The sequence below is a fragment of the Vulpes lagopus genome, chromosome 1, assembly GCF_018345385.1.
Source record: "Vulpes lagopus strain Blue_001 chromosome 1, ASM1834538v1, whole genome shotgun sequence".
Taxonomy (NCBI): domain Eukaryota; kingdom Metazoa; phylum Chordata; class Mammalia; order Carnivora; family Canidae; genus Vulpes; species Vulpes lagopus.
In genome coordinates, this window is record NC_054824.1 from 137,511,668 (window position 1) to 137,528,410 (window position 16,743).

Genomic DNA, 16,743 nt, shown 5'->3' on the forward strand with positions numbered 1-16,743 from the left:
AGTGTTGGGATCCCTGGGTGGCGCAGCGGTTTGGCGCCTGTCTTTGGCCCGGGGCGCGATCCTGGAGACCCGGGATCGAATCCCACGTCGGGCTCCCGGTGCATGGAGCCTGCTTCTCCCTCTGCCTGTGTCTCTGCCTCTCTCTCTCTCTCTCTGTGTGACTATCATAAATAAATAAAATTTAAAAAAAAAAAAAAAAAGAAAGAAAAATAGAGTGTTACTGTTAAATTAAAAAACATGTTATAGGGCAATATGTGTGATACTTCATTTTTTACATATTACTAAGGGTATACACAGAAAGATACAGGTACCAGTTTGTAGATGCACAGATTATACATAGGTGCATAGTTTGAATGGGTGAAGTCAGAGAGATTTGGGTTCAGTTTCTGGCACTTCTGGGTATTTTTTTCTAGGTAAGGTTAGGAGAATTACTTTGGAGGCTTGGTTTCCTCAGTTTTCTAAGGATGCTAGTTCTTCATTCACAGGTGAGGTAATACTGATGAATAACCTGGCCAAATACCTGGCACTTAGTAGATGCAGAGTAAATATTGACTCACTTCTGTCTTCATTGTTCTCACATCTTTGAACCTGGATGACTAGCAAATTATTTATGTTATTAAAAAGACTATAGGGCAGTCCTGGTGGCTCAGCAGTTTAGCGCCGCCTTCTGGCCGGGGTGCGATCCTGGAGACCCGGGATCGAGTCCCACATCGGGTTCCCTACATGGAGCCTGCTTCTCCCTCCTTTGCCTGTGTCTCTGCCTCTCTCTCTCTCTCTCTCTCTCTCTCTCTCTCTCTCTGTGTGTGTGTGTGTGTGTCTGTCATGAATGAATAAATAAAATCTTAAAAAAAAAGACTATAGAATTTTGGAGGAGATGTGGCTAGAAAGGGAGTATGAGAAATGTAATTTGAAATGTGTAATGAGTTTATGGAGTGGCATCCATCTTGGCATGCAGGATAGAGGCAAGGTCAAAACTAGACATTTGCTTTTCTTTACTTTCTTTTTTTATCTCTCTTTTTTTCAAGATTTATTTACTTATTTGAGAGAGAGCACGCATGTGTGAGCAGAGAGGAGGGGCCGAGGGAAAGGGAGAGAGAGAACCTCAAGCAGATTCTGTGTTGAGTATGGAGCCCAATGTGGGGCTTGATCTCACAACCTGAGATCATGATCTGAGCCGAAATTAAGAGTCAGCTGCTTAACCAACTGCGCCGCCCAGGTGCCCCTAGACATTTGTTTTTCTTAATGAAACAACGGAGTTGATGAAGTTTCTAGAGAGGGAATTATGGTAAATTCGTCAGCACTGGATTTGTGTCTGGAGACTTGGTTCTGAGTCTTCCTTTGCCACTGAGAAGATTTTTGACTTCTGGTTAATCACTTCACCAGTCTGAATCTTAGTTTTTCATATTTAATATGAGTTGATTAAATGATTGTTAATGTTAAGTCTCTTTTAGTACTTAAAGTCTGTAAATTCTTAGAACATATGTTCAAGGATTAATTCTTAAGATACTATAATCAGTATCTAATAATCAACCATGGTGTTAATGTTCCACAGGTGAGGAAACCTTTGCAAGAGCATAGAAGTACCTCTTGATGTGCTCACATCTCTGAGTTAGAAAGGAACGTGGTCAGTGAAGTCATAGAAAAGTGGATTGTATAGAAAATATTTGCAACATCACACACATGCCTCAGCAGGAATTTTGAAATGGGCTGGGGACAAAACTGAAGTGTCAGGAAAATTAGTATCTGTCAGAAAGCTATTATATAATTATATGAGAATTAATGAATATGTTTTACAAACTCATGAGATAGTCTTTGGCTACTTTTGTTACTTGTGTTTCTGAAACAGTTGCATTTCTTTTAGTTTCTAAAGTAAATATAAAAATTCAGTTGCAGCTCATCTTAACTCTCTTAACTTTTCTTCTTTATCTTTTATTGATGCCTTGGGAAATTCTTTGTAGATGAATCATATTAACTCTCCTTTACATTGTTAACAAGGTTAAGAGAAGAATCTTAAATTTACCATAGCTTTGAGTGTTACTCTCTTCATCACATCAAAAAAGGAAATATTCATCAGTAGAAACTCTGGTTTCTGTGTTTTTTTAAGAAGATTGAGCTGGTACATGATACTTTGTTAAATGAAGAATAACCTTTGTCACAGAAATTGCATCTTGAATGTAGCACAGTTTTTTCTAAAATACACAGTGAAATATTGAATTAAACCTGTTAGAATGTATGGGTTCAAGAAGCATAGAAAAGATTTACAGAGCAGAACTGCCTTAGATAGAAAGGCTTGCAAGAAAAATTGTTTGTTTAAACAAGTAGTCACTTCCCACTGAAATTCAATTACTTCTAGATATGTGCAAAAGAAATAAAATGCTAAAGTGATATAAAGTGTGTGACAAGTTTCATTTACCTAGTTGATTTCAAGTTTTCGAAAGGTGGGTGATGAAACTTCAATTCTCTGGACATATTGTAGGATTCTTATGATCACTAGAGTTAGAGCAAAAGATATTTTTTAATGTTTGGGAAGCACTTTTCAGTAAACCAAATATATATATATTGGCCTTGAAGTGACCAGAGGAATTATTCACACAGCAACATTTGTATCTTTGTAATAATTTAAATGGGTTTTATAGAAAACAAATATTCTTGTACCCCTGTCCCTTCATTTATTTACACAGAGGAATTCTTTCAGTGTCAGTTTCTCAGAAACTGATTTAGGTTATTTGGTGTTTGGGCCCGGAGGCTGAAAAGATTTCTTGGAGAGAAAACAGTACTCAGAAAACAAATTGGTAGAAATTAGTTCTTACAAAGTTATACTTCTTATTTACTTTTTTAATTAAATTAGGTCTTTTCACCTATTTTTTCTAAATGACCTGTCTTAAGTACTTTGGATGAAAACCCTCTAGTCTAGATGTGATGTTGCACCTAAAAAGTTCACAGTAACCACTTTGTCTAGCCAAACCAGTGAAATTTAGGAATAATTTTCAAATTTGTGGTTCATACTATGTAGGAAAGAACTTATTTTTATGAAACTCAAAGCGTGAATATTTTAACTTTCTAACCCAGTAAATGGTAAATGGCTTCTTATAAAAATGTTAATTGAAAATAACTTTCTAATGTCATTCTAGGCCTTATCTTTGGGGGGAAAAAGAGCAGTAGGAAGAATCACATGTGGTGAAGATAATAGTGATGCACTGAATGTTCTGTGAGGCTGTTTCTGATGTAGCTACTGAGACAGTGACATTAGGACAATATCGTTTATGTGCTTCCTGTCAAGAAGTTGATGATGGAGGCATAGCAGAAATAAATTCAGTTCAGCAAGAATTGGTTACCACTCTTGGCCTTCATATTATTCAAGACTCTGGGTGTCCAGATACTATTTCTCTGTCTTCATGTAAATTAAAAACTGTTTTAGGGAAAGGCTATTTCTATACAATCAAAATGGAGAAACAGAAGCATTTAGTTGATTAAAGGTTACTCTCAATAAACATTTAGGTAATTAGTATAATAATGTAGAGTAGAACAAGGTCAATGTGTTGTGATATGGAGAAAGTTTCACAGAGCGAAGATTGGTCTTAAGTTTCAGTAAGCTTCGATGATATTTTTTATTTGATGATCATTTTTCATGGGGAAGAAGCATGAGTAAGGCAGTGTATTAGGTTCAGAGACAAAGATTTGTCTGGTTATGAAACGGAAAAGATGGAGTCAGATCGAGCCTTGAATTCTATACTTGGGAGTTGGATTTCACTGGTGATATGAAACCACTAAAAACAGAATGTGTCTTAAGAAGTAATGTTTTAAAAAAAAAAAAAAAAAAAAAAAAAGAAGTAATGTTTTAAGGAAGTCAAACCAAGGTGGATTGGAGTATATCTGAGAATGAAAAAAGACCTAATTAGGAGGCTCGTGTATGATTTTGATAGTGATATTGGAGGGCTAGGTAAGGAGAGGAGAATGCATAAAATAACTTGGTGACATCTCCCAGGAGTTAGGCTTGAGTGCCTGAAACAAGGAAATAGAGCAAATGGAAGGAGCAGGGTGAGGAGATATTTTTGAGTTGGAAATAGTAGAAGCACAAATGTAATTTTGTAATATAGTAAGAAATATGTATTTAGTTTTTGTTTCTGGCTCAGTTTCTAAAGCCCTGGGAACCTCCTGACTGGTAGGGATGAGAAGAGTGTCTTTTATTCGTAATAAGCCGCTTTCAACAGCACCTGAGTTTATGCTAATGAATTGATTCTTGCCTGATGGGACTGGTTGCTAGAGGAACCAACCAAGTGACTAGAGGGTTGGAATTTTCAGCCCTGCCCCTTAACCTCTGGGAGGGGCACTAGGAATTGCATTCATCACCACCAGCCAGAAATGTAATAAATCATACCTATGTTTAACAAAACCTCCATAAAAACCAAAATGACAGGGTTTGTAGAACTTCTGGGTTGGCGAATGCATCCATGTGACAGAAGAGTGGCACATCCAGACTTTTATTTTTTTTTTATTTTTTTATTTTTTTAAATCTTTTTTTAAATTTTTTAATTTATTTATGATAGTCACAGAGAGAGACAGAGAGAGAGAGAGGCAGAGACACAGGCAGAGGGAGAAGCAGGCTCCATGCACCGGGAGCCCGACGTGGGACTCGATCCCGGGTCTCCAGGATCGCGCCCTGGGCCAAAGGCAGGCGCCAAACCGCTGCGCCACCCAGGGATCCCACATCCAGACTTTTATAGGGACAGAAGCTCCTTGGCGTGGGACTCTTCCAGACCTTGCCCCTTGTATCTTTTTGTTTGGTTATTCATTTTGTTTGCTCTGTAATAAACTGGCAATAATAAATAAAGTATTTCTCTGAGTTTTGTGAGCTGTTATAGCAAATTACTGAACCTGAGGAAGGTGTTGTTGGTAACATTTGATTTGTAGCCAAGTCAAATAGAAGTGTGGGCAACCTGGGGACCCCAAATTTGCAATTGGCATCTGAAATGGGAAGCAGTTTTGTAAGACTGACCTTTTAACCAATGGAATCTTCAGTAACTCCAGGTAGTTTAAAATTAAATTAGATTGTGAGACACCTAGTTGGTGTCCTCAGAGATTTAAGGAATTGTTTGGTATGGAAAACCACACATGTGTTGGTCAAGTGTCTAGAGTAGAAAAATGGATTTCTCTTTAGCAACAAATGAGAAACTCCCAATAACTTAACTTGGTAGAAGTTAAAAATAGGGATATATATGGTGAACATATTATTTTCAGCTCTGAAGTGATGGTGAGAGTAGGAGATAATTCTAAGAGTAGGAGATAATAGTGGGGAGGTTCTAAGATCAGAAGGGAGGTTAATAAATTATTGCTGTTAGTATAAAATGTGGCAATAAATGTGGTAATATTAACATTTGATGTTGGACTCAACATCAGAAATAGAAAAACAATATCATGACAAAATAATTAGCTTATATTCATTATATACAAAGTACTCTTCTAAACATTTATTATTCAGTAACTATTACTACAACCTTTTTAAAAAAATATTTTGTTTATTTATTCATGATTGATACACAGAGAGAGGCAGACACATAGGCAGAGGGAGAAGCAGGCTCCATGCAGGGAGCCCAATGCAGGACTTGATTCCAGGACCCTGGGATCATGCCCTGAGCCAAAGGCAGATGCTCGACTCTTGAAGCCATCCAGGCGTCCCATACCAGAACCTTATAAGATAAGTCATTTAAAGTTAAATAATGTGCCTTTCGTGACTCAGCTAATAATTGACGGAGCTGGGACTTAGGGTTTGACCCCGAACACTCTGGCTCTAAAGCATGTACTCACCAGTTACCTGTGGACACTCTAAGGATAAAATTACATCATTTGAATCCTGTACTTTGACATACATCAATACAGCATCTTCTAAGGGCCAGAAATTAGATATCAGCATTATTATTGGTTCAAATTCTTATACTTCCTACTTTTCTTGTCTCTCTTCTCCTTGTTTCCTTCTTCATTCTGCTACCTCTTTGTGTTGGTGACATTTAGCACTATAAAGTTGTGAACTTTTTTGTATTTAAGTTCCTCGGCAGCAGCAAGGTCTATAAATCTTACTAGTAAATCCGTAAATCTGAGAATCTGGGAGTTAGATTGTTTCAATTATTGAATTGAGAACACCAGCATGCTGTAAGATTTGCTTATAAGTACATTTCCACACATTTCTATTAAGACTGCTGATGTACTGTGAAATGGAAAAGTTTTCACTGTAGTTATTTAAGAAGTGTTGCTTTGCTTCAACATTCAGCATAGAAATACATTTTAAAAGTGAAAAATAAATTCATGGAATAAGTTAAAAGGGTGGTATGTGTTGTCACACAGAAAGGGAGCACCGTGCTAAATGGCACAGGGGAGATACAGAAGAAATTGATAGCTAATTTTGCAGAACGCAGACTCCCAGTTGTAGAGATAAGAATGCCCACAAAAGCACTTGGCAGTTAGAAGAGCATCATTTGAATGGAAAGAGTAAAATTAAGGTAACTACTAAATGAAAAGCTCTGAGTTGCTGAAAACTTACTGGAAAAATTGAGTCTTTGATAAGCTGGCCTTTGAAGTTGATGCTTCTGTTTGGGTGAAGAGCTTGTAGACAGGAGTTAGACAAAATCATGTATAAAATAGGCTAACTTGGTTGAAGCATAGAGGGAGAATGAATTTTTATAAATTTGATCCTATCATCTACTGAGAAACCACCCTCTAAAACTATGGCGGTTATCATCAACTATTGGAAAAATTGTCCATGTGGTGGGTTAAATTTATTCTCATTCTCTCCATTAAAACTGACCACTGGGAAGAAATTGCATGAAAACACATTTGTCTTCCGGTACCTTACAGTTTCACAACAGTAACAATGGCTTCACTGTCTATGAAAACCATGGGACCTTTGGAAAGTAGTCATTACTTAAATATTAATTTAAGTAATTACTTAAATATTAGGAATTACTTAAATATTAATTTAAGTAATTACTTAAATATTAATTTAAGTAATTACTTAAATATTAGGAATTACTTAAATATTAGGTCTCTTTTTGGCAGGGATGTTAAAGATGAATTTCTGTTGACAGGTGGAGATTCATTCTAACATTACTTCCAACTTGAGCTTCTGAAAGTTTGTATGAAGTGATTAGAAGAGAAACTGGTTTTAAGGCTCTTAGCTAGAAGGCTGTGCCAAACTCTAGATGTGTAGTATAGTGAGAATCAACTTGAGGGGAAATGCAGGAAATATTGCTAAAAATAATGGTTTGAAATTGGGAATGGATTTAGGAGATGGGTGTTGGTGGAATAATGGCTCTGAGGGTCATAGGTTTAACTAATTAGGAGACGGCAGTGTCTTAATGATAAGGGGGAACCATCTGGTGGAAGATGCATGGACTGAGAGAATTAGCGGACCTGGATTTTGGGTGTAGCTTGTCCACCGTTTTGAGGTGATGGGCAAGCACTTATGTTCACTGAGATTATATACAGTTTGAGCAGTGGACCAGATAATCTCCATTGTGCTTTTTTGCTTAATGTAGTTAAATCAAGAATAAGTTAAGAGGTGGGCATCAAGGCTCATTTTATGTTATACCAACCAGTAATTGTGTTTTGTTATCCAAAAGGACATTTTCTTGAGAACTTGATTTTTTACTAATGAAGAGATTTTATTTTAGTTGGGTACAATAGTAATTTAAATTTTTTTTAAAGATTTTATTTATTCATTAGAGAGAGAGAGAGAGAGAGAGAGGGGCAGAGAGCACAGGCAGAGGGAGAAGCAAGCTCTTTGCAGGGAGCCTGATGTGGGATTCGATCCCAGGACTCCAGGATCATGCCCTGAGCTGAAGGCAGGCGCTAAACCGCTGAGCCATCCAGGGATCCCCGCGATTTAAATTAAAAAAAAATTTTTTTAGGGGATCCCTGGGTGGCACAGAGGTTTGGCGCCTGCCTTTGGCCCAGGGCACGATCCTGGAGACCCGGGATTGAATCCCACGTCGGGCTCCCGGTACGTGGAGCCTGCTTCTCTCTCTGCCTCTCTCTCTCTCTCTCTCTCTCTCTCTCTCTGTGACTATCATAAATAAATAAAAATTAAAAAAATTTTTTTTACTTTTTTTGATTTAAATTTTTAAAGTTATCTTTGTTCAAAAGATGAAATCATGGAGAAAGAAGAAAATGAGATCAGTCTGTAAAGTGTTCCCAGTAGGAAGATGTGACAATATAGTTTTTTTGTTTTGTTTTGTTTTGTTTTTACTGGAAAACAAGTATACAACCTTGTTAAAGGAGCTTTTATTAATGTATGCAACCATGAGTGATATGCTCCGAGGTCATTTACTTACCCGGATGATACTGTGAAAACTTTAGATGGGTAAGCTGCCTGTCTAAAGAAGTGAGGTTCCAGAAAGACACTATGAACAGGCAGCTGAATCATAGAATATTTGCTGCTGCTTCTGTATTTATCTATATGCTTGTTTCTGTGGAGTTTCTGTTTGATTGTCTGTCTTTTTTTTTTTTTTTTTTTTTTGATTGTCTGTCTTTTTAAATAGTTAATTCTCTGTGTAAGAGCAGTACATACTTAATTTAGTCTGAGCTCTCATGTGGGAGTATTTAGGAAACCCAAAGATCCTGAGGTGTTTGAGAGTGAGGTTAGTGGTGGGGATTTTACCCTCGCTTGACTCTTCATTCATTGGCTGCAATATTTTATGTTGTAAAATGAAGGTTGTCTTTAACATGTCTTGTGAGAATATGCCTCATCTCTTTATTTCCATGCCTTGAGGCCTGCACTATTTTTAAAATAGAAAAGGAAAATGAAAAGCCAAAGAAAACTTAAAAATTCATAGTGCTTTGTAAGTGGTTTAACTTGAAAAATGTAGAGGTACGGGGTACCTGTTTCCGTGTTTCCTCTGTTCTGGGGTATTTTTCTAGGATCGCATGTATAACTATGTTTAGTGGTTATAGAAGGAGTCTGTCATTGACTCTGTGACTGACTCTGCCATCAGCACCAAGTGAAACTTGGCCTAGTCATCCTTGACCTCTCTCACCCCAGGTAATATACTGTTGTTTCTAATTTTAAAATTTTTCGGATTTTAGGCTTTGACAAAATTCTTGAAATGTGTGAATTGGGATCTACCTCAGGAGGCCAAACAAGCTTTGGAACTTCTAGGAAAATGGAAGCCAATGGATGTAGAGGACTCCTTGGAGCTGTTATCTTCCCATTACACCAATCCAACAGTGAGGCGTTATGCCGTTGCCCGGTTACGACAGGCAGATGATGAGGTACATTATTATTCATTATTCCTCTTTGGGTACTTTTTTTTTTTTAAGTAGACTCCATGCTGGGAGTCCCAGTGTGGGGCTTGAACTCATGACCCTGAGATTAAGACCTGAGCCGAGATCAAGAGTAGGATGCTCAACTGACTGAGCCACCCAGGTGCCCCAGACTGGGTGTATTTTAAACTAGAACCTGATTATAGGCTCACTCCACCACCACCCTGTATGTGTGCCTGTGTGTGTGTGTGTGTGTGTGTGTGTGTGAGAGAGAGAGAGAGAGAGAGAGAAAGGAGGTGGGGGGTGGGCAGGCATGGGGAGAGAGATTTTTAGAAGGGAAGAGGATATACTAGGTGTGTTTTCAGAAGTAAAATTAAAATATTCCTCCAAGGACTCTTCTGTGAAATGAAAATTTACTTCCTGATCTGTTACATGATAGGACAATCTCTCCCAGGACATTTACCTGGCAGCAGAGCTTGTATTGCTCTGTCTGGAAAAAGGAATTCTAATGAAAAATGGTTTAATGCAGCACCAGCTAGGGAATAATTCAGATCCCCTCTATCAGTCAGTATACAACAAGCCACATTTAATTGCAGCCTTGAAAAGCCCTTGGGGCCTTTAAAGCATAGAGATGCATGGTCATCTTATTCTCCTTCAAACTTCTCCTTTAAACTTTCAGCTGCTGACAATTATATGTATATGTAGATTTTCTGAAGGTGGTTTTGAATCCTCTGGAAACCAAATACTGCAAACTGTGTGCTGGCTATTTATATTACATTTAAAGCCACCAGGGAAGGAGGAACACTCTATGTCAACACAAAGCATTGCTGGATTTTGAATTTTAGTAATTTCTAATAAAATAGAGTAATCCAGCAATTTTTTTTACTTATTAATTTTTATAGAGTGGATGTCTTTTCCAAACATAACTTAATAGTTTATAGCTAGCCTGCAGAGCTTATGGGATATGGGATAACTCTTCTCAAGCCTTGATATATAGAGGAATGTTGATCCCATAGAACAACTAATATTGAAGATCTTTAAAAAAATCATTTTAAATCTGTAGTGGCAAAACAGCATTTACTAAGGTCGATAAGGTCAATGTATGTCTGTATTTAATTATAGTAAAATGTAAACAGTAAATAGTGTAGTGAATACTCACATATAATTTACTCATCTTCAGCAGTTGGCAGCTCATAGCTGGTCTTGTTTCATCTGTAATACCACTTACTTCTTCTTCGGGATTCCCTGCCCTCCACCAGATTATTTGGAGGCAACTCTCAGATATTGTATAATTTTATTAGTATAGGGTGTTTTTCACTTTCCTGTTAAAAAGCAATCCTAAGCATTTTGATTCAGTATATTTTCTTTCTTTCTCATTGTCTTTATTGTATTACAGTAAAGACAATGAAATGTGGGGCAGCCCCGGTGGCTCAGCAGTTTAGCGCCGCCTTCAGCCCAGGGCCTGATCTTGGAGACCCGGGATTGAGTCCCATGTTGGGCTCTGCATGAAGCCTGCTTCTCTCTCTGCCTGTGTCTCTGCCTCTCTCTCTCTCTCTCTCTCTCTCTCTCTCTCTGTGTCTCTCATGAATAAATAAAAAAAAATAAATCTTTTAAAAAAAACAATAAAATAAAAATAAATAAAAATTGAAATGTGGAAATACTGAAATACTTATTTCAAAATTCACTAGAAATTTAACTTAAATCATTAATTCCCCCTGTTTCACGTGAGTCATAGAGTTTGGCTAACGGCCTCTGGGCTGTAGTCAAGACAGCCTCCTGATGTGGGTTTAGAATTTAAGTAGAAAAATTATAAGTTATCATTTTGATTGTCTCACTTTAGTTCCCTCACAATCTTAATTAAAAGCTAAATATTTATGGTCTCTGGTGATAGTCATATATTCATGTAGGTACTGCATGAATTTCTAGACCATCTTACAATTTTTGTTACAATGTAGAGGATAATGGTAGAAACATCGTGTACATTTTAAACTGCAAAATATGGTAGGTTTCCTTGAGGTATTATTTTTTTTAAAGATTTATTTATTTATTTTAGAGTGTGTGTGGGTGCATGAGTGGTGGGAGGGGCAGAAGGAGAAGGAGAGAAGCAGAGTCCTGGCTGAGTGGAGCAGGTAAAGGGGACTTTATGCAGGCCTCAACCTCATGACCCTGAGATGAGGATCTGAGCCAAAATCAGGAGTCAGACGCTTAACTGACTGAGCCACCCAGGCTTCCCGTGAGGTTTTAGATAACCTAGAGAGCATAAATAGTATGATGGTTATCTCTTGATTTTTCTTTCTCTGAACTTAGTTTAGTGATAAATTGTATATACACAGCTAAAAAAAGGCCTTTTAATTTTAATTAATCAGTTAATACTGATTCTTCAGATGTATATTAAGATGAATTTTTTCTTCTCTCTGACTCTATGTACCTATATATATATGTCTTTGGGAACAGTGTATATTGTTCTTACCTCTGTTTCCTATCCTCAAAAGTAGTGCTAATTGCTGCTTATGTCCCCAGCCATTGGGAAGGGCCAGCTATGGGGAAAGATTATGTGGGGCATAGTTATGAAAGCTGTACTCATGCATATATGCAGAAAGATTAAACATTTATATTATGTAAATTTTATATTAAAATAATCATATCATTAAAAACTTCTTAATTGAACAGTATAATCTTGGACAATTTCTCATTATCAACACATTTGTTTCCATGAAGTCTGGAAACATAGGCAAATGAATATCATGGCAATTTTTTTACATTTTTAAATTTAAAGTCAATTTGTCAACATATAGTATAACACCCAGTGCTCATCCCATCAAGTGAAGGGCATCTTTAATCTGTGAAAAAACACTATGTTTCTAGACTTTATAGGTACCTGTAGATCTAATTTTTTTAAATTTCTTAATTTTTAAAATTTTTATCTTATTTATTTTTTTAAAAGATTTTATTTATTTACTCACGGGAGACACAGAGAGAGAGAGGCAGAGACACAGGTAGAGGGAGAAGCAGACCCCACGCAGGGAGCCTGGCGCGGGACCCGACCTTGGTATCCTGGGGTCACGCCCTGGGCGAAGGCAGGCGCCAAACTACTGAGCCACTGAGGGATCCCTACCTTATTTTTTTTAAACAGCAGCATAGTATTTTACTGCAAGTTTAATTTATAATTTATTTAACCAGTCAGCTTCTTTTGATAGTTATATAGCTTTTCCTATACTATATTTTAGGGAACAGACTTATGTATATATATTTCTGTATTGTTAAGTAAGTAGCTTAAATTGGAATTGTTAGGCCAAGAGATACATTCCTTTTAAATTTTTGCTGATAATGCTCTATGAATTTTTTATTTTGGGACTTGTATCATACTTTAAAAAAATTACAGTTGCTTCACAAGAACATTAAACATGATTGGACAGATCCTTCCCCTCTTTTTCTTGTAATTTTCTGTATAATTTTTATACGTTTATTCTTTCCAAGAATTTTAAGATAACTTTTTCATTTTCTTAAAACTCCACCAGAATCTTAAGTGGAATTACATTAAATTTATATTATTATGTTAGAAAATATTGACAACTTTATAATATTAAACCTTTGCTTCTGGAGACATGATTTTTGTATTCATTGAAGTCTTCCTGTTAGAAAAATTTTATACATTTTAAAAATAGATTTATTCCCTGACAGTAGTTAGTTATGAACTACCTCACCCCTTTTATCTCTTACTTCTTTTAGTTAGTTAAATAAAAAGCTATGTTTTAATATTTATGTTTTATCTAATCACTTTGGTGATTTCTCTTGTTAGTTATAATGTTAGGTGTGTTGCTATATTTTGTGGATATAGCATTGTGCTGTATGGAAAACATCAGCATATAATATGTGCTATATGTGAAATCTGTGCTGGTGAATTTCCTAATGTAGCCACACATTTGTAAAATAAGTCTTCCCAATCTTTGAATACCTTTCAGAATTGGATTTGCTAATATTCCATATGGGAATTTTTTAAAAGCCATATTTCTTATTGTTGTATGGCTCAAAAGGGGAGATGCCCCATAGAATTTGAGGAGGAAGGAACATTTGAGATGTTGAAGGAAGGGTAAATTTTCAATTGGACATGACTTTACATTTTAAGTGGAGAGACCAGTATGAGCAAAGGCAAGGAGACTGAAAAGTATAAGAAAAAATAGAAAGTATTTCACTTTAACAGGAATGTGGGTTGAGTGTAGCTAGCTGTTCAGGAAGTAAGATCAGAACCCATGTCTTTCTAACTGTAAATGCCTATATGAAGAATTACGCTTCATTCAATAAGAAATGGGCAGTTGGTGACTGATTTTTGACATGGAACTTGGCCTGTGCACTCTAAAACATAAGAATTAACTTGTTATTAAGAGGAATGGTGATAACTATCTAGATAATACTCCATAGCTCTTGGGGAAATTTTACTGAATTGTCTCAGTTGAAAACCTGATTTTTTTTTTTCTTTTGTTTTACTCGGATGCTTATGTCCTTCATGCTTGGAGGAATTTTATGTGTTTAAAGATGTGGCTAAATAATGAGCAAACTCACTTTGTACAAATGAAGGAAAGTACAGTTTGACTATAGAATACCAGCCCAACAAGTCAGATAGTAATGAGTGACTTAAAAAGAGGAAGGTTTTCTTCTGAATTCCTCCTTCCTGGGAATTTACCAATACAGCCTTTTTGATTTCACGTGGTAAGTCTTCTATAATGGGGAAAACATAACAGGTGATATATTCAACAGCATTTTTGAAGCATGCCTTAGTAAGGAAGGCTAGCAGTGAAACTTAGTTACTTAGTTACCTTCTGAAAAAGATACTTCTCTTTAAATATATTAATCAACTTTCTGTTATGTAATTCACCTTTTTTTCCTTAGAAAAAGCATGCCTGTTGCTATTAGATGTCATAAGTCTCCAAAGAATAGTAGAAAATCAGATGTTTCTTGCTCCAATTAAAAAAATGGCTTTTAGAAGCAGAACACTTATAGAGGTGCTTTGATACAGTCATTTGTTTTCTCTGGCCACTGATAATCAACATTTGAATGTGAATGAATAAGCCTTTAACTTTTCATTTAATTTTTTTGTAACAAAATCATTTTTAGTGGTGAATTCTTGTGTATTATTCTTTGTCAGTATTTAGAATAATGATAAAAATGTTGACTATGTCAATGTAAGAAGAAAGTTATGAAAAAATATAGAGTTGTATGTATTAAGTGAAAGAAATTTAGGTTGTTGGAAGTGATCTTTGTCTTCACGATGTTTGTAATAAATTGTGGAGATAATAGTTTAGCAATTAAGTACAGATTCTATAGTTGTTACAAATAGGGAAGGAAACTGTGTGCCCTGAAGTTTTGTAGGGGATTTCACTTGGCTTGTGGGCCTACTAAAGAGGAGACTGAGATTGAGGTGGCGGTCACCAAGTTTCAACCATCATCTAATTATGACTTTTGAGGAGCTAACTGGGTGAGTGTCAGCTGGACCTTGAAGATAATGATACTTTTAAGAAGTGTTTGAGTTTTGTGAATTTTTTCAGACTGTAATTCTTTTTAAAAGGAGATTTTTGGAGTTTTCTTCACAGCCATTGAGAAGGGCCAAGAGAGTATGATATTTATAGAGAATATGACAGGAAACATTTCCATCCTTAACATTAAACCTAAAGAGTCTTTTTATGTTAAAGGAAAACGCAGGAGACTACTTTGTTGATACACTGAGTCCTAATTATCCTGTTGGTTGTCAATAGCAGTATGGGAAATTTAGGCTTAGGTATTTGTTTTCTTTAAGCTATTATTGCTAGTTGGTAGGAAGTAAGCTTTTCTCTTAACCAAGAGGGTTACAATTAAAATGTCTGTTTTATAGGATTTTTCATTTAAGAAGCCACCCAAATTCAAATTCTCTAAAACTTGACCTTTTAAGGAACTCAAGATTCAAAAAAAATCCTAAGCAGAAAAGCTCATGAAACAGAAATTCTTTTAGAACTTGAAAATTTGGAGTTTCTTATGAAATCGTACACCTAAAATGCCATTATCTGATCTATTGCTGAGAAAAGGATCCTTCCTTAATTTTTTAGTTTTATGTGAACCATCTTAATCCTTGTTTTTGATTTTTGCTTTGTTTTTTGGGTACTGCTTTCAACAAGGCATTTATTGGTCATTTACTCTGTGCCAGACACTGTTCTGTGACTTTCTTCTATTAACTGATTTAATCCTCGCAACTCATCTCTAGGTATATGTGATTATGTCCATTTTACAGATGAGGACCCAGTGAGGCACCAAGAACTAAAATAGCTTAGTAACTTGTCAAAGGCAACACAGCTGCTAAGTGGTAGATGAAACTAAACTGTTCACTTGATCTTTAGGAATAAATGATGTCTGTAATCATATTGCATTTGTTTTTCTAATATTAGCTTATTTTTTGTTTGTTTGTTTTCCAGGATTTGTTGATGTACCTATTACAGCTGGTCCAAGCTCTCAAATATGAAAATTTTGATGACATAAAGAATGGATTAGAACCTACCAAGAAGGATAGTCAGGGTTCAGTGTCAGAGAGTGTGTCAAATTCTGGAATAAATTCTACAGAAATAGATAGGTATGACTATCCAGGGAGGGCTTATTTTCAGATATAATAGTCTCCCCCCTCTTCAGACTTCTTCTCTTTTCCTTTTCCCCCAGATATACTGAACCTTAGTTTGTATTAAGTTTAAAGTTGTACCAATGAATGTAGCTTATGCACTCACAGAGCACACATTACTGTGTTACAGAGCTGTGTTTTGCAAGCTGTGGAGTCAGAATACCTGAGTGAAAATCTCTGCTCTGCCACTTACTAGCTGTGTAAGCTTGTGGAAGGTGCATATTCTCTGTGTGGCCCCAGTTTCTCATCTTAAAAATGGGGATATAATAATAGTAACCAATCTTTGAGGGCTGTTGGAAGATTAAATGAGTTAATAATATACATAAAGCATTTAGGATAGTGCTCAGTAAGGATTAGAGACTACTGCTGTTCATGCAAAAATAAAGTGAAAGATGGGGCATGTTAGTGAACTCAAATATTTTATGGTATGTTTTATTGGCCGCTTTTCACCTCGTTAGTAGTTATAACAACAACAAAAAAAGTATGGTACTTGAATTAAAAGCTGTTAACAATAGTAACAATTAAGAACTCCCATCTCTGTAGCAGACAATGCAAGGTGGTCTACAGACTTAACTCATTTTAATAGTCCTCTGAAGTACGTGTTCCTTCCCTAATTTAGAGATGGACTGAACAAGAAGTTAATTGTCCAGAGGCTTTTATCCTGCCTGGTAGAGTTGACATCAAAGCCCAAAGCCCATGTTGTTTTTACTTTGCCATTTTGCTTTTCATGAAGTCTTAAAAGTTGAGATGAATAGGAACCTTTGGGTGAGAAACCCAGTCATTAAACAGTTATTTTGTGAAGGTCATGAGATTTGTTAATGACAGATGAGGTCTAGAGTTCAGATTTCCTGAAT

The 16,743-nt window shown here is 36.2% G+C and overlaps 1 protein-coding gene across 2 annotated transcripts in view; it reads left to right on the forward strand.

The window, feature by feature from the left end:
- The window catches only part of PIK3C3 (phosphatidylinositol 3-kinase catalytic subunit type 3), a 138,697-nt gene that overhangs the window by 47,595 nt on the left and 74,359 nt on the right, over positions 1-16,743 (forward strand). For both annotated transcript variants that reach the window (XM_041756685.1, XM_041756693.1), the window contains 2 exons: positions 9,076-9,261; positions 15,693-15,847. In XM_041756685.1, the coding sequence (XP_041612619.1) occupies positions 9,076-9,261; positions 15,693-15,847 (341 nt within the window). The remainder of the gene's footprint in view (positions 1-9,075; positions 9,262-15,692; positions 15,848-16,743) is intronic.